The following is a 24,108-nucleotide window of genomic DNA, read 5'->3' on the forward strand; positions in this document are numbered from 1 at the left end:
CTTCTGACTCCTAAATCCAATCATCTAGTCCAAAGCCCTCGTTGTGCTCAGGCAAGGAGAAAGAATATGACTTGCCCAAGGTGACACAATTGTAATAATTAGATTTTTGTATAATGCTCCAAAGTTTTCAAAGCACTTCTACACGAATATTTCATTTTCATTTTTTCAGCATCCAAGAGACAAGTAGGACAGGTTTTTATTTATTTGTTTTTTGTCAATCCTAGGGTGTGGGGAGCCGAGCTGGTGTTTTAATCAGTATGATGAACTCCAAATTAAACCAATGCATTTGGGTTACTGTTCTGCACCTTAACAGCCTTAGAGAGCTGCCTGGGGGAACTGCCCAGGGTCATATACCTAGCAGATGTCAGAAGTGGGATTTGAACCTAGGTCTTCCTAAGTAGGTTAGCACTGGCACTAACCACTGCACCACAGGGGTAAAGCCAGAAATCAGACTCTGGTTTTTCTAAGGCTGCTGTTCTTTCCATCATGCTTGGTGCTAAGGCCAGGATGGAAAACCTGTGCTTGGCAGACGAGATAATGTAGACCAATACAATGACATTTTTAAAAAATCAGTAAGAGCCCTACAGAGGCAGGAAGGTGCTGGGCCTGGAGACAGGAAGACCCCAGTTCAAACTCACACTACTCTGCTTTTTATAGTATGTTTCTGGGCAAGTCACTGAACCTCTCTTGGCCTCAGTTTCCTCATCTATAAAATGAAAGGGTTAAACTCTAGAAGCCCCAAATCTGTGATGCCCCTGCTCTGGCCCCTCTCTCTGGCCATGCCCCTCTGTGAGCTACCCCCTGCTGTGATGAGATTAGGACCGGAGCTTTGTGGGGAATTAAAATGTTAACATTTCTTGGATTTAAAGGCTGGAGTGGGGGTGGGGGGGTGGAGTAACCCTATTCTGATAGGGGCTGAGTTGGGGACAGCTATTGGTAAAAAGACCCTCCTTGCTGGTGGTGACTGTAACTTGAATGGGCCCCGGGCTTAGAGAAATTGGATTTGGATGCAGGTTTGTTCAGGAGTGGGGAACCACGTGGCCCTCTAGGTCCTCAAGTGCAGCCATTTGACGGAATCCAAATTTCACAGGACAAATCCCCTTAATAGAAGGATTAGTTCTGTAAAACTCGGACTCAAGTCACAGGGCCACAACCAAGGTCCTAGAAGGCCACATGAGGTTCCTCACCCCTGGGCTAGCTGCTGGCTGGGTGAACTTTGGAGAAACCAATCCCTTCCTTTGTCTAGGCTCCCTAAAATGGTGGTGGTGGGGGTGGTGGCGGTGGCGCATGAGATGGCCGCCAAGGTCCCTTTTCAGAGAAGTTCTAGAGCCTCTCTTGGATCCCCCATGGGTCAGTGGCAGTCGATTCAGAGCTGGGGGGACTTTGGGGTCTAGCTAGTCCAAACCCATTTTCCAGAACAAACTAAGGCTTAAAAAGGGATCATAGACTCAGAGTTGGCAGCGACTTGAGGCCCCTTCATTCTAGAGGCACACAGTAGGTCCATGGAAGCAGAGCTTTGGGGAGGGAAGAGACCCCATCGTTTCACAGGTGGGCAAACTGAGGTCTGGAGAAGGCTCATCCTATGCTGGGACTTTAAGAGGCCGATGTGGTTCAACCCTAGGAGGGAAACTTGTCTAAGACCACACAGGTTAGAACGCAGATCTCCGACTTTAAAGTCGGCTCTCCTTTCAACGCGGGCATCAGTGTCACAGGGTTCATCCCCCTGCATCAGGGCTGGGTGGACCCGCCCTGTTTTCCTGGGACTAAGGGGTGTGTGTTATTGGGGCGGGGGTCGTGACGTGTAAGCCTACGGCGGCAGTGGCTGCGGCAGGATCTCGCGCCCCGGCTCCCCAAGTCCCGGGACCTTTGGGGAGGTTCCGGAGGCCAGCTCCTCCCATTCCCCACCCCCGGGACGCCCCCCGCCCCTTCCCCGGCTGCTGTGAAGCGCGGCAGCCCCGCCCCTGGCCTCGGTCGGGCAGCGCGGGCGGCAGGGCCGGAGGTAGGAGGGCCGAGCATGGCCGGGTTGGCCGGGGAGGGCGGGAGCCCGGGCTGCGGTGGGTGCAGGGGGGATGCGGCGGCCGTGCTCCCCCCAGCCGACTAGGGCGTGCGTGCCCTTCGGCGGAAGAGCGGGGGATCCCCTTCTTCGCAGCCCGGGGCCGGCCCGCGCGCGTTCGGGGCGCAGGGAAGGAAGCTGCGGGGTGGCGGGGGAGGGAGGAACTGGACCGTGGAAGTAGTGGGGGGCGGATGCTGCCCTGCCAGCTCCGGGCCCCGCCCCAGCCCGGTGGGAGGGGCCCGCCTCGAGCTAGGGCTGGATGGACCCACGGGGCCCCCTGGCCAGGGTGCCTCTGGTCCCCCAGCCCCTCGGTCCATCCGCCTCCGGGGACCGTGGCCTGATTGTGCCCGAGATGGTGGGAGGGGAGGGGCGGGCACTGAGGGCACAAGCACCAGGGTGTCCACTCCAAGCAGTGGGAGCGTTGTGCAGAAACCACTGACCAGGGCAAGACTCCTGCCCTGCATTCTCCTCGCGGCGGAGGCCGAGGAAGAGAGGGAGCAGGGGGCCCCAGAGGCCAGCGCAGCCGGCTCTCCGCTGCCTGGGGAGCCAGGGGCTCTAGACAGGCCTCCGGGACCCCCAAATGCCCCATTTCTCCCAACAGCCTAGGGGTGGGACCAGAAATCCCGCCATTAGACAGTCATCCCCTTTCCATCTTTCACTCAACAAGCGTTTAATAAACGCCCCAAGGACAAAATAATGAAACAATCCCTGCCCTCCGGCAGCTTATACCCTATTGGAGGGAGACTAGAAGCCCGCAGCTTCTTCTCCAATAGATGTGATTTCATAGATCCGGGAATTCCCTCCAACGGTGTAACAAGAATTGTACCGCTAACTAAATGCGAAACATATACAATGTAGTTTCCTGGAAGGAAGAAGACTGGCAAGATGTAGGAAGGAGGGGTCGCGTTTGAACTCAGCTTGGAAGAAAGCGCCAGGAAGGAGAGAGGAGGAGGCAGGGGTTCATTCCTGCGGCGGGGAGACCATCTGTGGGAAGGCCCAGAGATGGGGAGAGGCCGGTTACGGGGAACGATGAAGGAGAGCCACGTACCACCCGTTCACTTTACAGATGGCTAGAAAAATAGAAATACAAGGCTGGGGGGCCAAAAAAAAAAGGCTGCCTCCAGATTGTGAGGGAAGAAAGCCCTCTTTAAACGGGGACCAGAGGGATTGAGATCTAGCCGAGGAGGCCTTCTGGTTGCAGCCTCCTGATTGTGCAGGGAATGCAAAAATCAAGTCAGCAAACATTTATTAAGGGCCTGCTGTGTGCTAGGCACCGTGCTAAGCTCTGTAAATACAAAGGCAAAAGACAATGCCATAAGGGAGGCAGCCTGCAGCAGTAGAAGGCATGGTGGTCTGGGAGTCAGGAGGTCTGGGTTCAAATGCCGATTCTAGCTTGTGACTTTATGAGCTGGTTACACTTCCCACTCCCCCCCTCCCGTTTTGGTTTCCACATCTGTAAATTAGGGATACTGATGCCTAATGTCCCCACAACATGAGGCCGTAAGGAAAGAACTTTGGAAACCTCAGAGCGTTATAAACACACGAGATTATTAGAGGGAAGCATTGCAGAAAATGGAGAGTGCCCCATATAGAATTGGAGGGAGTGGTTCACAGAGTCTGTGTTACCTTGAGCCAAGTCCCTTGACCTCTTTGGGCTTCAGATACCTCATCTGTAAAATGAAAGGGTTGAACTAGTAACAATTAACATAATCAATCTATGGAGTATTCGTTAGTAGTATAGTATGTAATGCTTATTAATGAACTCCAGTCCATTCCCTTCCCCTCCCCGAACCAACAAATATAGGGTGTTCTTAAAGTCTGGACACATAGGAAATCTCATTAACAATCTTATTAACATCCCATTAACTGTTTCACAGACCTTAGCTCCCCTTGACTTCTTTTTCTGCAGTATGCTAAAGGAGAAGGTGAACTCAGTGAAAATCACAGATGCAACACACTAGATTGAACGCATAACGAGTGCATGTGCTAAAATTGACAGCAGTGTTAACTAGTGCATCAAGTTCATGTGAATCTTGCAAAGCGCATCAACCTTTGCATCACAAATGATGGAAATCATATTGAAGATGTTATTTGTTAATATTCCAATTAAATAAAATGTGGTTGAAAATTTCATTCATTTCATTTCTTGAAAATATGCATTTTTACTTATGTGTCCAGACTTTAGGAACGCCCTGTACAATCTTTAGAAAGCACAGGTCTGACCATGCCACTGACCTGCTCAAGAACTTACAGTGGCTCCCTCTTGCCTTTAGGATAAAATGCAAACTCGCTGGCTTGGAGTTTAAAGCTCTTCACTTTTCTAGGCTTATTTTACATTACTCCTCTGGACATGTTGAATTCTGGTTGAACTGCCCGGTTTTGTGCCTCTTCTTCTCTGTATTCTGTCTCCCGAGCCTGGAAAGTGCTCCCTCCTCACCTCTGCATCCCAGCATCCTGGCTGCTGGCTTCTCTGGCTTCCTACTTGTCATCACCCTCAGCCTCCTCAGATATATCCTCCTCAGTGCGATATATCGCACTGTTTTCTTTCAACATTGTGTCTCCCTGTAGAGGGTAAGCAGCTTGAGGGACGAACCTTTTTCCCTTTTGTCTCCTCATTAACACACACACACAGTGGACACTTAATAAATGCCTGTAAATTGGATTGTCTTTGAATTGTCAAGTGATGTTATCTCAGAGATTAGTTGGCAGCCAGCCTGGAGCAAGATAACAGCTCACATTTATACCAGGCTTTAAAGAGGGCTTTCTTCACCGCAGTCCTGTGGTTACAAGTACTATTATCCCTAATTTATGGGCAAGGCTCAGAGCTAAGAATGGCCAGAGCCAGGATTCAATAATAATATTCTATAATAGCACCTTCAGGTTTGCAGATTATGCAATTTGATATGCACAGCAACCCTGGGAAGGTAGGTGCTCTGCATTCTCATTTTACAGAAGAGAAAACAGAGGCAGATAAAGGTTAAATGACTTGCCCACACAGCTAGTGCATGTGGTGAAGGCAAATTTGAACTCAGGTCTTTCTGACGCCACACCCAACTCGCTAGCCACTGAACTACCCAGCCACCTGAGGTTTTTACCTCTAAGTCTAGCATTGTGTCCACTCAGCTTATTGGATTTGGATTTGGTGTGGGGGTGGGGCTCGGGGGTAAAATGGTAAAAGGTTTCAAAGCAGAAGGAAGAAGTTGCCCCAAATACCTCATACACGCTTCACAGAGGCCATTTGGCCTCTACCCAAAGAACACTTCTCACTTCATTTGCCACGAGCTGTTTATTCTATGGATTAAAATTGCCCCTCCCCTCCCCACACGCACACCTGAATCCTCAGCAGGGGTTAATACATGCCTGTTGACTTGGCTAAACCAAATACACACCCAGCCCAGAGACCAGGCTGGGCCTCGGTCGGCTGCAGAGGCAGAATCCAGCAGTACTGAGCCTTGGCTCTGTGCTGAGAGTAGGGGATCCTGGCCGAATTCTTCTTGTTTCTCTGGGGGAACCAGCCCTCTCCACTGCCTGTCCTGGCCCTCCTTGCCTTTAACTTAGATATCATGCCAAATGGAAACAAAGCTACACTCTGCTGGCTGGAGGCAGGTTACTGAACCGAGGCACCAAATGCTTCTTTATTTTGTGGGCTCTTTGTGGAAGGTTTTTAACTGAGTCCTGGATGGCTCTCAAGTAGCGTTTTAATCTCCCTGGTAGTGGATAGAATAATGGTTTGAGTCATACCTCAGACAGCTAGCTTGGGATAGTTACCTCTGAGTCTCAGTTTCCCCATCTGTAAAAGTGGGACAATAATAAGCATCAACCTCATAGGTTTCTTGTAAGCATCCAGTAATATAATGTATGGAAAGTATTCTCCAATCCTGAATTGTATAAATAAATTGAAATTATTAATTAATTAAATTTAAATTTTAAAATAAAAATTGTTTAAATATTAATATTGTTCTGAGAAACTTCTGATGAGGTTAGGGAGCCCCAGGTTCAAGTTCTGCCCCAGCTATATATTGGCTGTGGATTTGGTTTATTGATTGGCCTAATCTTTTAGCGATCCAGTTACTAAAGCTGCAAATTATACATTAGTTTCCGATTTGGGGAGAGGGAGTTTCCACCCTAGTCCTTCCCCGTGCCCATGAAATCGCAGGTCTAGGCCAAAATAAGAAAGTATTATTATCAGATGAGGAAACTGAGTCCAAGTGTGGGGAAAGTTCACAAGGTCATGTGGCAAGTAATTAGCAGAGAGGGAATTCAAACCCAGGTCCTTTGGCTTCAAATCCAAGGTTCTTTCAACTCTCATCGCTTTCTGGTTTCTGCTCGGATTCTTTCCAGGCACAGCTCTGGGTATCCACCTTGCCTTCCTGCCCAGCATCCTTTCCTCCTGAGAATTTCTCTGCCTCGGGGTTGACCTCAGACTGTCTAATGCTGGAGCTTGGAAGGACGCAAGACGCTGTCTAGTTCAGTCTCCTACCCCCTCACCTCTTTCTTGATTGTATTTTCAAGAGCAACAAACATTTATTATGTGCTTACTGTTTGCAGAGCACCGTGCTCTGTGCTGGGAAGAAGCAGTTTAAATAAAAGAGCTCCTGCCCTCATGGAACTCACAGTCCAAAATGAGGGTCAGACCGGCCTTCAGTAACTAACACATAGTAACTAGACTTGCTGAACAAAGTGTATCAGTCATAACAGCCAACATTTATATCATGCTTATTATTGGCTAGGCACTGTGCTAAGTGCATTACATTTATTATCTCATTGGAGCCACAGCACTACCCTGAGAGGTAGGTGCTATTATTATCCCTGTTTGACAGATGGGGACACCGAGGTGGAGTTAAGTGACTTGCCCAGGGTCACAAAGCTAGTAAATGTCTGAGGCTGGATTTGAACCCAGGTCTTCCTGACTCCAGGCCCACCTCAGCACTTAGCAGGTTCTGATATCAAGGAAAGAGCTTTTAAATGAAGCTGTAAAGAATTCACCGGGTGGAGTGGAGGAGGTGAGGAGATAGGAGGTGAGCCTTGCTCTCTAAAGTTACCTTCACCTTCTCTCTGTGTGTATCTTGCGTGTACATAGTTGTTTGCAGGTCTCCCCGCTTAGACTCAAAGCTCCTTGAGGACAGGGACTGCTTTGCACAGTGTCTTCGTTCAGTCATTTCATACTCTTCATGACCTTTGAAAACCTGGGGTTTTCTTGGCAAAGGAACTCCTTGAAAGTGTTTTATCATTTCCATCTCCAGCTCATTTTACAGATGAGGAAACTGAGGCAGAGTTAAGTGACTTGCCCAGGGTCACACAGCTAGTAAGTGTCTGAGGGTTTGACCTCAGGAAGATAAGTCTTCTTGACTCCAGGCCCAGCGCTGTAATCCACTGTGGTGCCACCTAGCTTCCCTGGCACATAGTAGGCACTTAAATGCCAGTAAGTGATTGATGGGTTTGATTGAGCCGGACTGGGCTGGAGCCAGGGACGCCTGATGAGTCTAGGGCTTGGCCGCTCCTGCCTGCCCAGAGCTTGTGCCACCTTCCCAGCTGGGAGGAACCTTAGAGTTTTTGTAATCCTCATGGCTTAGCTTGCAGGTGAGGAAGCCTGGGGCAGTAGTGGGTGACTGACATGCCCTAGGCCGAGCTCAGTAAATGGCAGGCCAGGATTTGGAGGCTGGAGGCAGTGTGTATGTGGTGGTGGTGGTGGTGGTGGTGGTGGAGCCCTTCTGGCCTTTTCCCCCGTTGGTATGATGAAAAGAATGCTGAATTTGGAGTCAGAAGATGTGGGTTCCTAGAGTGGCTCTGAGTTCCCCTCCTCTCTGGGGGGCATGGTCTCCTCTTCCTAAAAATGAGGGATTGGGTTAGATCAAGGGTCCTTAACCTGAGGATCCAGGCATCAATCTCCGGATCTGGGAATTTTGATGGGAAAAAATTGCCGCTTCCCTCCCGCCCCCCCCCCAATATTGTTGGTTTCCTTTGTAATCTTCAAGCATATAAAGACATGCTTCTGGGGAAGGGGCCCAGAGGGTTCCATGACACAGAAAAAGGTTAAGAACCCCATACTAGATTATTTCTAAGGTCCTTTCCATCTCTTAAAAACCCTTCGATAACACATGGAGGACTCTAGGACCCAGAAGTCTTGCAGCCGGATGAATGAAGGGACCTAGAAGAAGGTGGGGGGGATGAAGGAGAACTTGGCATTCTGGGGTCCCTCCCCCTCTCCCGCCTTCCCTGGTCACATGGAGGCGGGGGGAACCGTCAGTCAGAGATTTAATTATAATCTGGATTGGCCCAGAGTCTCTGCTGAGGCCAGCAGGGGCAGGGGCAGCTGTCACTATCTCCTGAATAAGGAGGAGGGCATCTCTCTCTGCCCGGCGCTATATACCCAGTGCTTTACCCTGGCAGAGCCCAGGAAGAGGAGGTAGGGAGGATTGGATGCCAGGCACTGCCGGGGTCCCACTGCCTCTCCCCATGAGCTCCAGGGATGAGGGGCCACCGGTGGCTGCACCGAAGTTGGAGACAGTTATTCAGGTGGGTCCTGGGCGAGGGGGGGGGCGGGGGGGGTGGCCTGGGCAAGGATCTGGGGCCACAGGACTGCCCAGAGTGGGTGACTGGTGGGTATGCATCGAAGATGGCCCCTGGCTGTGGCGGTGGGAGAAAGAGAACTGGGGGAGGGAGGGGGTCCTTAGTGGGGTATTGTAATAGCCCAGGTGAGAGGTGATGACAGCTTGAGCTAGGATTGTGCCTGTGGGAGTAGAGAAATTTGAGAGAGGAAGCCACGAGCCTCAGCAATGAGTTTTTGGTTCCTGGCTCTCCTACTTACCACTGCTGCTCCTGCTAATGAGAATTTTTTTAACCAGACCTATGATTTCATCAGTGTAAGGAACTGTGGGAAAGGAAACTCCCTTTACCAATTCCGTAAGGCACCTGCTCTTCGTCTTACGGCTTTAGACAATCCCTTGGTTCCCTGAGATTGATGTGCCAGGGTTGAACAGCAAGGGTATGTTGGAGGTGGGGCTCGAACCCAGATTCTCCTGGCTCTGAAGCAGGCTCTCTAACCATTATATCCAACATCCGTGATGGAATGATAACTGGCTCAGTAATCCTAACATCTAATATCTTGAGAATGCTCAGCTTATGTTATCTCATTTGAAATACTTAACTCCTCTTTGGAACCTCACCACAGCTGTGTGAGGGGGACAATACAGGTCCTTATTCCTGTTTTATAAAGGAGGAAATCCCTGATCAGAAAGGTTGATTTGCTTATGGTTACAAGCCAATGAATGTCAGAAGTGAGATTCGAACCCAAGGCTTTCTGACTCTCGAGTCTAGCACTCCACCCACTGAGCTACATTGCCCTTTAGCTAATAATAGGACTGGAGGCAGGTCACTCCCCAGCCCAGTTTTGCCATCTGTAAAATGAAGGGGTTAGACTACTTGAATGAATGAATGAATGAAAAGTGTTAAGTACTTACTGTATGACCTCTAAGGTCCTTCCCACCTCTAAATCCGGTGATGCTAAGGGAATAAATTGCCCTTGTTCATGCTAAAGGTTTTTCTGCTGGTAACTTTGGGGAGGGAAATGTGGGGCATCCCTCTCCTCCAACCTTTCATTGCTGGGCTCAGGCCTCAGTTTCCTCCTTCTTCCTTTCCCCACCCAAACCAGTCTAGATCCTTGTGCTCTTGAGCCTGGCTGACATGCCATGGGCTGTAGGACCTGGGTACTTTGCTGTGTGGAATTCTCAGGGACAGAAGGTGAGCTCTGAGAAGGGAAGGGAAGGTTTGGGTAGTGAAGCTCTGCTGAGAGCTGAGCCAGCTGTTGGGGTGGAAGGTCCCTGCTCTCTCCCCACCCCCATCTCACCCAGCACACACACACACACACACACACACACACACACACACACACACACACACACACACACAATTTGGGTGATCCCATGATCCCATCCTGACTAGGACTCTTTAGGAATTTTTCTGATATGGAAGGACCCTGTGCCCAGGTATGGTCTTCCTGGAGCTAGAGAGAAGGATGAGAACACCCTGGCAGGTTCCTTCCTTGCTATCCCTGAGAGTGTTGGTGCAGCAGAAAGAGCTCTAGGCTTGAATTTGTAGTCTGAGGATCTGGAGTTCTGCTATTGACTCACTTTGATGCAGGGTGAGTCTCATTCCCTCTAAGCCTCAGTTTCCTCATGGTTTAAACAAAGATAATAATAATTATATTATAGAAAATCATTACAGAAATGGGAGATAATATTTGATGAATCTTACGTGCATCCCCTTCTCTCCACTCACAGGGCCACCGTCCTCATCACCACTCACCTAGACTAATACAGCAGCTTCCTCATTGGACTCCCTGCTTTTGCAGACTCTCCCCTCTCTAATACATCCTCCATGAGTCCGACTGTGTCATTTTCCTCCCCTCCCCTGCTTAAGGATTTTTGCTGGCTCCCTATTACCTCTAGGATAAAATACAGACTCTTTTCCTTGGTGTTTAAAGTCTTTCACAGTCTGAATCCAGCCTCCCTCCTCAGACCTACTTCATCTCCCTTCCCCTTTACATACTCCATGGTCTAGACAGACCGGCCTCGTGGTCTGTGCAGAAGTCAGCGATCTGTCTCCTACCCCTGTGGATGGTCTGTCCCATGCCTGGCATGCTCTTCCTCCTCGTTTCTGTACCTTAGAGTCCCTGGCTTCTTCTTTCCAAATATCCCTGGTCTCTATCCACTGCCTCAGTTTATCAGATATATGCATACATACATTCACACAAATACATATTACATATATGTGTATGTGTATATATATATATATACACATATATATATGTATATTTATCTTGGAGTCAGAAAGACCTGAATTCAAGTTCAGCATCTGATAGTAGCTATTCCTGCAAGTCAGTTAATGTACAGGTAGGGATAATAATATACCTGCCTTATAGCATTGTGGTAAGGGTCAAATCACCTTACCAAATGTGAATAAAGTGCTTTTCCACCTTCACGACATGTAGAAATTCAGCCATTTAGAGGCAGTGGGTCATAGAAGATAGAACATTAGACCTGGAGAAGGAAGATGTGAGTTAAAATCCTGCCTCTCACATATACCAGCTTTCTGAGTCTCAGTTTCCTCATTTGTAAAATGGGGATAATAATACCACCTACCTCACAGGACTGTCACAGAAATCAAAGAGAGTAGTTGCAAAATGCCTTTCTTTTGTCTTTTTAAAATTAGATTTTCAAAAAATTCACCAGGCGTTTATTTTCTCTCCCTCTTTCCCATCCCCCAATTGGAAAAAAAAAAGAAGAAAGAAAAACAGAACCCTTCGAAAAAGTTTGCATAGTCAAGAAAAACAAATTTCCATATTGATCACGTCCAAAAATCCATGTCTTATTGTGCACATTTAGTCCATCACTTCTCTGTCAGGAGGTGGGTGGCATTCTTCGTCATCAGCCCTCTGGAATCCTGGTGGGTCATTGCATAGATCAGAACTCCTAAGTCTTTCGAAGTTGATTATCTTTTGTTGTTGTTGTTGTGTAAATGGTTCTTCTGGTTCTTCTCCCTTCACTTTGCATCAGTTCATATAGGTCTTCCCAGGTTTCTCTGAAGCCATCCCCTTCATCATTTCGTACAGTGCGATTTCTTATGTCATCTGCCTATGCCATAATTTGCTTAAACCATTCCCGATTAGCGAATGCTCCCTAAGTTTCCAGTTCTTTGTTACCACAAAAAAGTGCTATAAATATTTTAGTACCTATGAATCTTCAATCTCTATATAAAACTTTAAACCTAAAAGAATTATGTTGTTGTGGTTTGGCTATTATTACTGTTTACCTGTTGTATCTGCCCCCCCTTCCAGAACACTGTCAGCGCATAGTAGGTGCTTATAAATGCTTGTTGATTGAGTAGAATGTGAATTCCTTGAGGGAGTGTATTTTATCTCAGTATCTCTAGATGTTTAAGAAATGCTTATTGGATTCAATGGATTTTTCTCAGGCCTTGGCCATCTCCCCAGCCTTCATCTTATGGGATCCTAGAGAGTCTTCTCAGGACTTTATTTGTTGAGGTGCCTACTCTGTTGGGAAGCAGCATGTTAAGATAAAATCCTAAGACTTTTATGAGACTTGCTTAGCTCCCTTCTTCCCTGGCCCCAGAAGATGCTCAGGATATCTCTGCCTTTCTCCCCTTAGAAACTGGAAAGCAACCTCCTGACCTCGGAGGAGGAAAAGGGCCTGACGGTGCAGGACCCAGGCCAGGATACAGGGCCCTCCCGCCTGCCTGCCTGCATCCGTGAAATCGTCACTCGGAATCTCTCTGAGCCTGAGAATCCAGGTATGGGCCCTGGTTTGTGGGAGCACTTCCATCCCTGGGCATATTGGGGTCACCTTAGATACCCCAGGATAATGAGAGGCTTGGAGATCTTCAAAAGGCAGGAATCCAGAGTGGCTGTGACTGAAAACCCCATATGGTTGGTGTTTTATATGCACTGGGGAGGAGGCAGTTTTGCAGGGTTTCAGTTCCTAGAAAGCAAGGGTGCCCTGGCTGTGGGAGGGGTGGCACCAGCCTGTTCTGTGCATCTCAGCTGTGTCTGTTTATCTGGTGGCTGTCCCTCCCCTAGTCTGATCTGGAGGGACTCCCCCACCCAGTAATTCTTGAGTCTTTACATGCTCCATTGGGTTGGATGTCTGGGAAGGGAGGAGGTCATGGATGGGGTCTGATTTCCCCAGCTTCTCAGGACTGAGCCAACAGCACTGAGGTCTCTTTCCATCACTTCCCTCACCCCAGAAACTGCTCAGTCCCCAGAGATGGCATCTTTGCTAACACTCCAAGAAGAAAACCGCATCCTGCAGCAGGAACTGTCCCGCATTGAGGACCTTTTGGCCCAGAGCCGGGCAGAACGGGATGAGCTGGCCATAAAATATAATGCCATCAGTGAGCGGGTAAGTGCTTGAGGAACCTGGGGGCTAGAGGGGAAGGGCAGATGCCTTTGGAAAAGAATGAGACTTGGGGAGCACTAAGCCTGCTCATCTGGGGCTCGTTATGAGAATGACTTCATTGGGAGGAAAAGGAATGGACAGAGTAATCTGATGATTCCAAGTCCTTTTACCCACACCATTTATTCCTCATCTATGGTCTGGAAATTTAGATCCAAGTCAACGAACCATAATTGAATGAATGTTTGTTTTCAGCATATACATTTCAGGAGCATGTGCATGTCCCTGCGTCCGTGTCTTTGTGTACATATGTATATGATAACAGTTATTATTATACAATTTAGAACCATAGGATTCTAGCTTTAAAGCTAGGAGACACCTTTAGAGGTTACCTAGTGTTCTAGATAAACTGCTAGTTTGACATCTTTGTGGTCCAGCCAGATTGGCGCTCCTGTTGTTCCTCATGCACCATGCTCCATCTCCCATGGGCATAGAGGAACGGATCCTAACACATTTCTGTCCTCCGACCCCCATCCCAAGGTAGTGTCTCCAATCTCCGGTCTATCCTCTGAGCATTTGGCAAGATGATGTTCCTAAAACAGAACATTCCCCCTACTCAAGAAACTTCCCTGGCGCCCTCTTACCTCTAGAATCAAATACAGACTATTCTGTTTGGCATTGAAAGACCTTCAGAACCTGGCCCCATTCAGGCACTTGGTTCATTCAACAAGCGATTATTCATTCCCTTCCTACTATGTGACAAGCTCATATGCCGTTCCTACTATGTTCCAAGAGATGAAAGTAGAAACAAGGTGTGACAACTGATATGGAGTGAGGGAGGATGAAGAATCAAGGATAGTTATGCCATGTTGTAAATGTGACTGACTAGAAGGAAGTGGTGCCTTTGGTAGGGAAAAGAAATTTTTGTTTCTTTTATGGAAATGCTGAATTTGAGATGCCTAAAGGAATTCCAAATGAAATGTCTTGTAGGCAGTTGGTGATGTAGGACAGGAGCCCAGGGAGAGACTCAGGCTGGAAACGTAGATTAAGGGAATCCTCTTCATAGAAATGAGAAAGAAACCCCTGGGAGCTGATGACATCACTGAGAGAGGGTGGAAACAGAGGGGGGTCCAGGACAGAGCCTTGAGGAGCACCTAGAATAGTGGTATGGAGGATGCTTCATCAAAGAAGGTGCAGGAGAATGGTCAGAGGGGTCATCAAGTCAACAAGCAATTATTAAGTGCTTGCTCTGTGCCAGGCACTGTGCCAAGTGCTGAGATACAGAGAAAGGCAAAAAATACAGTCCCTGTTGGGGTAGCTAGGTGGTACAGTGGATAGAGCACTGCTACCTGGAGTCAGGAGGACCTGAGTTCAAATTTGGCCTTAGATACTTAACCCTGATAGACCATAGTCCATGTAGTCTACGTGCAAACAACTGTGTACAAACTATCTATCTATCTCTCCATCTCTCTCCATCTATCTATCTATCTACATATATATGTATATATACACATATATATATATATACACACACACACATATATATATATATATATATATGTATATATATATATATATATATATAGAGAGAGAGAGAGAGAGAGAGAGAGAGAGAGAGAATGAGAGAGAGAGAGAGAGAGAGAGAGAGAGAGAGAGAGAGAGAGAGAGATACACACACATATACAGGTTCTACAGAGACACCCAGGTGGCGCAGTGGATAGAGTGCTGGACCTAGAGTTAAAGCAGGCATGCCCAGTATCACCACTAATATTTAACACACTCCCAGAGTTACTAATGAGAGCAATAATAAAAGAAAAAGAAATCGATAGAATAGGCATAGGCTAACATAGAAACAAAGGGATAATTTTCTGCAGGTGATAGGATGATTTACTTAGAAAACCCTGCAGAGTCAACTAAAAGAGTAAATTCAGCAAAGTTGTAGAAAAGCAAAGAAATCCACCTAGATCGTTGGCATTTCTTTATATAATCGATGGAACAAGCCAGCAAGAAGAGCTGGAGGAGGAGACGGGATCTAGGAAGAGGGAATGTGGACCGCAGTGTCAGACATGGCAAAGGAGTGGGAAATCATGAGGACCAAGAAAGGGCAACGAACTTTGTCAGTTAAGAGACCATTGGGAAATATGATCTTTCCAGAGGGAAAAAAAAAATGAAACATGTGGTTAGTTTACAAGTGTAAATATTTTTTATACTGTGAGATGATGTCACTGTTCTGGATGTTTGGGCTTAAATGTTTTTCTTTATCACTAAGGAGTATTTAGTAGAGTGTATGGGTATGTGCGTGTGTAAGGACTATGATGTAAAGTCTAAAAACAAATCAGCTGGGTGGGACCTTAGAGCATAGAATGTCAGAGCCTAGAGGGGCCTTAGAACTTAGACTATGAGAGCTTTGGAATGCAGAATAGCAGAACATATTCATTAGAATGTCAGAGCTAGAGGGGACCTTAAAACATAGAATGTCAGCTCTGGGTGAGACCTTAGAACAGAGAATGTCAGAGCTGAGAGAGTCTATAGCACAGAGAATGTCAGAAATGAAGGGGTACTCAGAACATAGAAGAATAGTAAAGCTGAAAGGGGCCTTAGAACACAGAATGTCAGAGCTAGGAGGGGCCTTAGAATAAAGGATGGCAGAGCTGGGAGGGCCCTTAAAACACAGAGTGTCAGAGCTGGGAGGGGCCTTAGAACAAAGGATGGCAGAGCTGGGAGGGCCCTTAAAACACAGAGTGTTAGAGCTGGGAGGGCCCTTAGAACACTGAATGTCAGAGCTGAGAAGGCCCTTAGAACACAAGATGTCAGAGATGAGAGGGCCCTTAGAACACAGGATGTCAGAGCTGGGAGGGCCCTTAGAACACAGGATGTCAGAGATGGAAGGGCCCTTAGAACACAAGATGTCAGAGATGAGAGGGCCCTTAGAACACTGAATCTCAGAGCAGGGAGGGCCCTTAGAAGACGTAGTGTCAGGGATAGAAGGAATATTCAAGATCACCTTAGTTCAGCCCCAACATTTTACAGATGTGAAAATGGCCATTCCGGAAAACAAAGGACCAGAGAGAAGCCCGAGGTCAGACAGCAAGTGAGTGTCAGAGCCCAGGTCTCCTGACTCCTTGAAAGTGACTTGCCTAAGATATAGACCCCGTAGTTCGTGAGAGAGCCCAAGCTAGAATCTGGGTTTCCTGAGTCTCCATCCATTGTGCACAAGCCTGGGACTGCATGTGCCCCTCTGGATTACAGGGGGATTCACACTTTTGTAGGTCTGTGTCTGTGTGCCCATGGCCCCAGGCCCATATAGCCTTGCACTGACTTGCTCTCCTTGCCCAGGCCTGCCTGGACAAGCTTGGGAGCCCGGGGCTGGGTTCTGGGCTTGTTGGGACTTGCCAGGAGATGGATAAGGGTGGGTGGGCTCCCCACCAACGAATGGATGGATGCTTGGGCTATTGTGGAGCTGGTTTTCTCAGGATCAGCCTGCTGGAAGGAGGGACAAAAGGGGAAAGCCAGACTGTGGGACCCCAAGCCAGCCTTTGATTCTAGCCTGGGAGTTTGGGGGGGGGGTAGTGGGTACCTATTGGCAAGTGTCCTCTCATCCAAGTGCCGGCCTTAGAAATCAGATCCTTTCTCTCTGGGCAGCTCTCTGCCAATAAAGGCAATATTGTGAAATGGGAAGGGTGCCATATTTGGAGCCAAGGGACCAGGGTTCAGAACCCAGCTCTGAAATTTACTCATATGCAGTCATAGCATTTAGAGCTCCTTTAACTCCAGAGGAGAAAACTGAGGCACAGACAGGGGACAGGGCCTGGCCTAAGGTCCCCCAGATTACTAGCAGGGAGCAGGGTTGAAATTCCAGCCTTGGTCATTTGATTCTAAATCCCAGAGTTCTTTCTGCTGCTCCAAGGGGTCTTTCCCTTTCTTCGTGTCATGGACCTCATCAGTAGTGCCTGATAAAGTCCATGACCCCTTCTCACAACAACACTTTTAAATGCGTAAAATACATGGGACTATAAAAGAAACCAGTCGTATTTAAATTAAAATGTAATAATGTTTTTCCTCCCAAGTTCATGGACCTCCTGAAATCTTTGTATCCTCAGACTCCCTGGCATCTTTTCTCTGGGTTAAAAACCCTTGAACTACACTATGACCTTGGGCGAATCACAGCCCCTCTGAGGCTCAGTTTTCCCAGCTGTGAAGTGGGAATAATAACACCCATCTTGCCCCCCTCCTCTGGGAAGCTGGGAAGACAGAGCTTTGTAATCCCTGAAGCTCTATACGAATGGGAGCCACTATTCTCACATGGGGACGTTAAATCCCATCGGGATGATGTTCAACAAATGAACAAAATCCCAGCAGATCATTTGAATATATAGGGGGTCACCTGCTCAATGCCAGCCTTCTGTGGGGGCACTGTCCCTCCCTACCACCAGCAGCTCCATTGTAGACTGAGGTGTAGCTGCCCCCTTGATGAAGATGATCTCGGACTATGGGGACCCTAGAGACCGTCTCGCCAACCCCTTAAGTTTTACAGATTAGGAAACTGAGTCCTAGAGAGATGAATTGGCTTTGTCCAGAACCAGGTCCTTTAAGATTCCAAATTTGGTGGTTTCCCCACTAAACCGTGTACTGCCTTTGTACACTGCTGGGCACTTAATCAGGCACCTGTGGGGTTGTGTCTTTAAACTTTCTTTGATCTCCAAGGGTTTGGTTGTGGCCCTTCTTGGGGTAGATGGGACTGGAACATCCAACCTTACTGGCACGTGAATAGCTTTTCGTTGAATAGAAACTCCTGGGCCTCTTAGTCCCACCTCTGTGGTCAGCACCTGGCAGAGGATTGGTTCAGTTGGGCTTGTTCTGGTGGGTAAAGAGCTGGATTCAGGAGTCAGGAGATTTGGGTTCGAATGCCACCTCTGATACCTACCTGCTCTCCAACAATGTCATTTCATTTTGCTCTTTCAGTTGCCTCATTTTTGGGGCGGGTAGAATGACTGCCCTCACCAGAGGACTCTTGTTCCATTCAAATGTGATACCGTATTTTGCAGTGAGATACGGCTTCATAGCAATGTAGGTTGTTTCAGTTGTGTCTGGCTCTTTGTGGCCCCGTGTGGGGCTTTCTTGGCAAAGACGCTGAAGTGGTTTACCATTTCCTTCTCCAGCTCATTTGACAGATGAGGAAACTGAGGCAGACGGGGTTAAATGACTTGCCCAGGGTCACCCAGCTAGTAAGGATCTGAGGTCACATTTGAACTCAGGTCTTCCTGATTCCTAGCCTGGAACTCTATCCACTGCCCCACCTAGCCACCCACAGAGGTATATAAATGTCAGTTATTACCTTATTATTTTTGCATGGAGGCCAGGAGTGAGGGTGGGATCCAGTGTATCTGTATTAACTTCCTCCATCCCACAGTGGACTCGGTGATCTCACAGTTCCTTTCTCAGCTTTTATCCTACTTCGTTGGATCAGTCAAGCCACCAACAGGAATTTATTAAGGTCCTACTGTGTGCCAGGCCCAGAGGTAGGTGCTGGAGATTTAAAGACAGAAATAAAATAGTCCAGTACCCTTGAGGAGTTCCCCTTCTCTCACTAAGAGGCAGTGCAGTAGCAGCTCTGGATCCGGAATTAGAAAGACCTGGGTTCAAATGCAGCCTCAGTCATAGTGACCCTGGGCAAGTCACTTAACCTCTGTTTGCCTCAGTTTCCTCCACTGTGGAATGGGAATAACAGCACCTACCTTACCTAGGGTTATTGTGAAGATTAAGGCAGAGTATTTGCTTAGCATGGTACCTGACACATACTAGGTTCTTCATAAATACTTGTTTCCTTTCTTCCTATCAATGGGAACATCACGTATATACGAATGAATATGTATGAGATATATACAAAGTGAGTATATATGTATGTGTACACACACAGATACATACACACACACACACACACACATGAATGCTAGTAGCTGGAGGGGGATTAGGAAGGGCCTCAGGTAGAGGACAGCTTTGAAGGAATTCTAGGAGGTTTGGAAGGAAGGAGCTCCAGGTTTGGGGGCTGGGCCCTGAAATGGGAGAGGGAATATTTGGTGCAAGGAGGGTGAGGTTTACGTTACAGCAAGGTAAGGCTGGTTTGATTTTGGCAGAACTGAAAAATGGAGGGGATTAACACATACTCCAACTGGAAAGTTGGCTGGGGCCGGAGGGTAAAGGCTTGACGTGCCGGACGTGTTTGTAGTCACATGCAGAGTTTGTATTTTAACCTGATGGTCGCAGGAAGTGGCTGGAGCTTCTCGAACAAGGGGCTTACGGGGAGGCCTTTGTCTTAGGAATATATCCCTTTGCTGGCTGTGTGGAGGATGGGTGGGAGAGCTGAGAGACTACACTTGGGGAAAGGAAAGAGAGAAAAAAATCACGGTTATACTCCTCCATTGTCCTATTTGGGGAAAATTTGGTTATGCTCCCTGGGGATCAGCTGGGATGTATAGCACCCACACAGTTAAGAGGTACAGATCTCCCCCATACACACAGACGTGTGCACAGCAGACAGTCACAAATACACGGACAAAGAGCATCTCGTTGTCATGGGCAGAGACCAGCCAGATGTGAACACACAAGACCCAGGGACACACACACGTATAGGCTCACACATTTTGAAATACTCTCCAGACTCTGGGGGTCAGGAAGGTCACCTCTGCAGAAGCTGGGGGCTGCCTTGTCTCTGGAGGTGTGGAAACCCACCCCCCCATCTCACTGAACATGGTATCTCACTGAACATGGTGCTCCCCTTCCCCTCCTCTCTCCTCCCCTACACACACACACACACACACCACAGAGCTTTTCCTCCTCCTTTTGAGGCCCACTTGAAGCTGGCCCTGCTGGGGCTCCCTAGTGACCATGGCAACAGGGGGCTGGATGAATTGAATGGCAGTTGCCAAGGTAGCAGTTGCTATGGGATACAGTAAACTTCATTTATCCCTGGCTTGGTGAGAGCCCCCCTGCCCTCTTGAATTAAATGAAAGATTCAGAAATGGGTTTTGTGAGAGAAGGAGTCGGGGAAGGGAGCGTGATTTGGGAAATGGGAAGGGGAATGAATTCCTTAGTCCCCAGCTGAGTAGTAGGCCACACACAACACATGCATACACACACAAAACACACACACACACAACACACGAATGTGTGTGTATGTATATAATATTGAGTTAATCCCTTTCTCCCTTTCTGTCCCTCTCTCCTCCCCTCCCTCCCTCTCTCTCTCCCTCTCTCCTCCCTTCCCTCCTTCTCTCTCTCTCTCTCTCTCTCTCTCCCTCTCTCTCCCCCCCTCTTCCCCCTCCCTCCCTTCCTCTCTCTCCCTCTCTCCCCCTCCCTCCCTCTCCCTCTCTCCCTCCCTGTCTCCCTCACTTCCTTCTCTCCCTCTCTCTCTCCCTCCCTCCCTCTTTCTCTCTCTCTCCCTCTCTCTCTTCCCTCCCTCCCTCTCTCTATCTCCCTCTCTCCCTCCTTCTCTCCCCCTTCCTCCCTCTCCCCCTCCCTCCCTCTCCCTCCCTCTCTCTCTCTCTCTCTCTCTTTCTCTCTCTCCCTCTCTCTCTTCCCTCCTTCTCTCTCTCTCTCTCTCTCTCTCTCTCTCTCTCTCTCTCTCTCTCCCCCTCTCTCTCTCTCCCCCCCTCTTCCCCCTCCCTCCCTCCCTTCCTCTCTCTCCCTCTCTCCCCCCTCCCTCCCTCTCCCTCTCTCTCTTCCCTCCCTCCCCCATCTCTCCCTCTCTCTGTCCCTTTCTCTCTCTGACATATACAGGGATACATAAAAGTAATCACCTTCTAAACATGCTCACAACCGCACATAAATAAATACTCAGTATGTGTACCCACGTATGGCACTGCGCGCACAGAGATACACAGAAATGGACACCCTCGCCACACAGACACATCTCCATACAAACACAGGCAAGTGTTCCTCCTAGGCAGCTGCATGTCAAACACAATCACACCACATTCTACACGCAGACACGCATCACATAAGCTGACTGACAGGCATCCCCTCCCCCCGCTGCCATACGGATCCAGGGATATCTGCTAGAGCAAAGATAGTCCTATAGCCAATTGTTAAATTTTCAATGTGAGTGTTTACACCCCGGAAACTCACAAATGCCACATATTAGGGTTTGTTCTATTGGGTTTTTTATTGTCTACACTTAAGTAAAGGATGGAGAAAATGTTAATATGGCGGATTAGGCTTAAAAGTGGGTCGAGTGTACATTTTTTTCCTGGAGAGCCAATTGTTAAACATGTAGCAGCACACTTTGGCTAGGCTCTCGCAGGCACACATGCTCTGTGTGTTGTAAGGGTGAGGGTCTGTGCAATGAGTCCACATGTCCAATTGCACACTGCCAGGGCCTTAGGCTGGTTCCTCAGAGAAATTCCCAGGCTGTAGGTATAGAAGCAAATGGTAGCCCAATGGAATAGGAAGAGCCGGCCTGGAGGCGGGTCATCTGGGCTTGGATCTCAGCTCTGACAATTACTAGCCCTGTGACCTTGGGCAAAGCATTTCCTTTCCCTAGATCTATGAAATGGAGGATGGGAAGATCTGGTCTGAATGGTTTTAAAGATCCTCCTGTGTTCTAAGGCCCCTCCAAGTTCTGACAGTCTGTGTTCTAAGGGCCCTCCCAGCTCTGACATCCTGTGTTCTAAGGACCCTCCTACCTCTGACAGTCTGTGTTCTAAGGACACTCCCAGCTCTGACATCCTATGTTCTAAGGGCCCTCCCAGCTCTGACATCCTGTGTTCTAAGCTCCCTCCCAGCTCTGCTCTGACATTCTGTGTTCTAAGGCCGGTCCCAGCTCTGACATTCTGTGTTCTAAGGGCCTTCCCAGCTCTGACATTCTGTGTTCTAAGGTAGATAAATGGATTGATATAATAACACATTTATTAAGTGCTTATTATGTGCCAGGCTCTACACTAAGGATTGTCAGAAAGGTAAAAGCAAGCCCTGCCCTCAAGCAGCTCACAGTCTAATGAGGAAAACAACATGCAAACAACTGTGTAATATGACATATATACAGGGTAAATTGGAAGTCATCTCAGAGGAAAGACTAACAGTGAGGGGGAAAGGTACAAGGTGGCGAGTTATCTGAGCCTTGAAGGAGACCAGAGAAGCTGGGAGGTAGAGGTGAGGGGGAACATTCCAGGGCAGGGACACAGCCAATGAAAATGCCCAGAGTCCAGAGATAGAACTTGGACAGGAAGCGGCAAGGAGGTCAGTGTCATCGTATTGAGAGTGTATTGGATGGCAGGGGTGTTGGAGCGTTCAGGAGGACTGGAGTCTCTGGCGTGAGGGCCACTGAGCCCTTCTCAGGGCTGCTCATCCCCCTTTGGTATCCACCTGCCACCCAACTCTCACCTGTGGCTCCAAGAAGCAGTAGCAGGTGCGGTGGCCACACCCCAGTAAAGCCATCTTGGCAGATGGGCTAAACCAGCTTGAAGGTAACAAACAGGCCTCAAACCCATCAGCAAGTTAGTTGGGAAGATGTCTATCCCAAGCATGTGATGACTTCCCTTAGTGGAGTGGGAGGATGAAAACAGCGGCTGTGAAGGTGGCTGAAGTAGGCTCTGTGGAGCACTCAGAGCTTAGGCAGGCATCCGAGACACCAAGGCCATCCATTGCATTCCAAGCCATCTCAGACTTTTGTCTTTCCACTGGGCTTTGATGACTCTGGAAGAGTGAGGATGATAACTTTGTGTAACTCTTCCTCACTTAAATGCAGTTCACTCACAAGTCGAGACATCACCCTGTGATGTCATTGGTCCTCTTCTGGAACCAAGGACAAACAACATTATAGAGAGTATGGAAGGGGAATGAAGTATAAGAAGGCTGGAATGGTAGGAAGGAACAAAGTTATAAAGATCTTCGAAAGTCATATGGAAGATTTTAAATCTTCCTTTGAAGGTAACAGGGAGCCACCAAAGTATACGGGGAGAAGGGGAGTTGACGTGGTCAGATCTTTGTTTTAGGAAGATCACCTTGGTAAACGAGTGTTTATTGGACTAGAGGAGGGAGAGAGATTTAAGACAAGGAAATCAACCAGAATGCTATTATAGTGGTCGAGGAACAAGGTGATATAAGGGCATGTGAGGGAGAGGAGAGGAAATTGAGACGCCATTTATAGACACGTTTCTCAAAGAGTTTAGCCACGAAAGGAAGGAGAAGTATGGGATCATAGCTAGTGTGGATGAACAGCTCAAGCGAGGGTTTTTTTTGAGGATGGGGGAGACAAGGGCATGTTTGTAGACAGGGAAAGATTGAAGATTGGAAAGAGTAGGGTTGATAGAGTGTCCATTCTGCTGGAGAAGATGAGACAGAAGGGGATTGTTTGTGCACGTAGAGAAGCTGGCCTTCGTGTGAGACAGGGGTGAAGGAGGAAGTAGTGGGAGGTGCGATACATTTTAGTGATGTGAGATGAAGAGGGAGCTCTAAGAAAATGGCCTCAAAAAAAAAAAAAGAAAATGGCCTTAGGTGTTTCAGTGAAGTATGAGGCAAGTGGGACAGCTAGGTGGTACAGTGGATAGAACACCGGCCCTGGAGTCAGGAGGACCTGAGTTCAAATCTGGCTTTAGACACTTGACACTTACTAGCTGTGTGGCCCTGGGCAAGTCATTTAACCTCTGTTGCCTCACAAAAAAAAGAAATATGAGGCAGGGTTCTCAGCTGATAAGGTGGAGAGAGAGCTTGGAAGATTTGAGGAAGGATGAAAAGGTTTGGAAAAGGAGCTGTGGTGAGTGGGATAAGTGATAGAGAGATTGCTTTGCCATCGTGAAAGCCCAGTTGGGTCTACGTGCCATAAATTTGTAGTGGACCCAGTCAGCTTGGTTTTGTGATTTATTTCCAGCTTTGCTCAGTAGTATGTGAATAGGAGAAAAGGCAGTAGATGATGGGCATAATGCAGGGTTAGGGCTTAGGGTCAGTAAGAAGATAAGGGGGGCAAGAAGGTCACGTGTAGAGAATGGTGTAGAATTGACCTGGTTCACCCAGGGGTGAAGATGGAGAAAGGAGGAGAGCTCAGCCAGTGCAGAGGTGGTGGCCTGGGAGAGAAGTGAGGTCTTAGAGGATTAAAGGTCACAGTGAGGAAGAAGAATAGAGCCCTGGGGAAAGGTGGAATGATGAAAGATT

The 24,108-nt window shown here is 48.1% G+C and overlaps 1 protein-coding gene across 1 annotated transcript in view; it reads left to right on the top strand.

Moving 5' to 3' along the window:
- The first annotated feature begins 8,509 nt into the window (after positions 1-8,509).
- CROCC (ciliary rootlet coiled-coil, rootletin) overlaps positions 8,510-24,108 on the top strand; it is a 69,767-nt gene continuing 54,168 nt past the window's right edge. Inside the window, exons 1-3 of the mRNA XM_036745286.1 lie at positions 8,510-8,569; positions 12,220-12,361; positions 12,815-12,969. Of these exons, the coding sequence (XP_036601181.1) occupies positions 8,510-8,569; positions 12,220-12,361; positions 12,815-12,969 (357 nt within the window). The remainder of the gene's footprint in view (positions 8,570-12,219; positions 12,362-12,814; positions 12,970-24,108) is intronic.

Source organism: Trichosurus vulpecula, chromosome 2 (assembly GCF_011100635.1).
Source record: "Trichosurus vulpecula isolate mTriVul1 chromosome 2, mTriVul1.pri, whole genome shotgun sequence".
In the NCBI taxonomy this organism is placed as follows: domain Eukaryota; kingdom Metazoa; phylum Chordata; class Mammalia; order Diprotodontia; family Phalangeridae; genus Trichosurus; species Trichosurus vulpecula.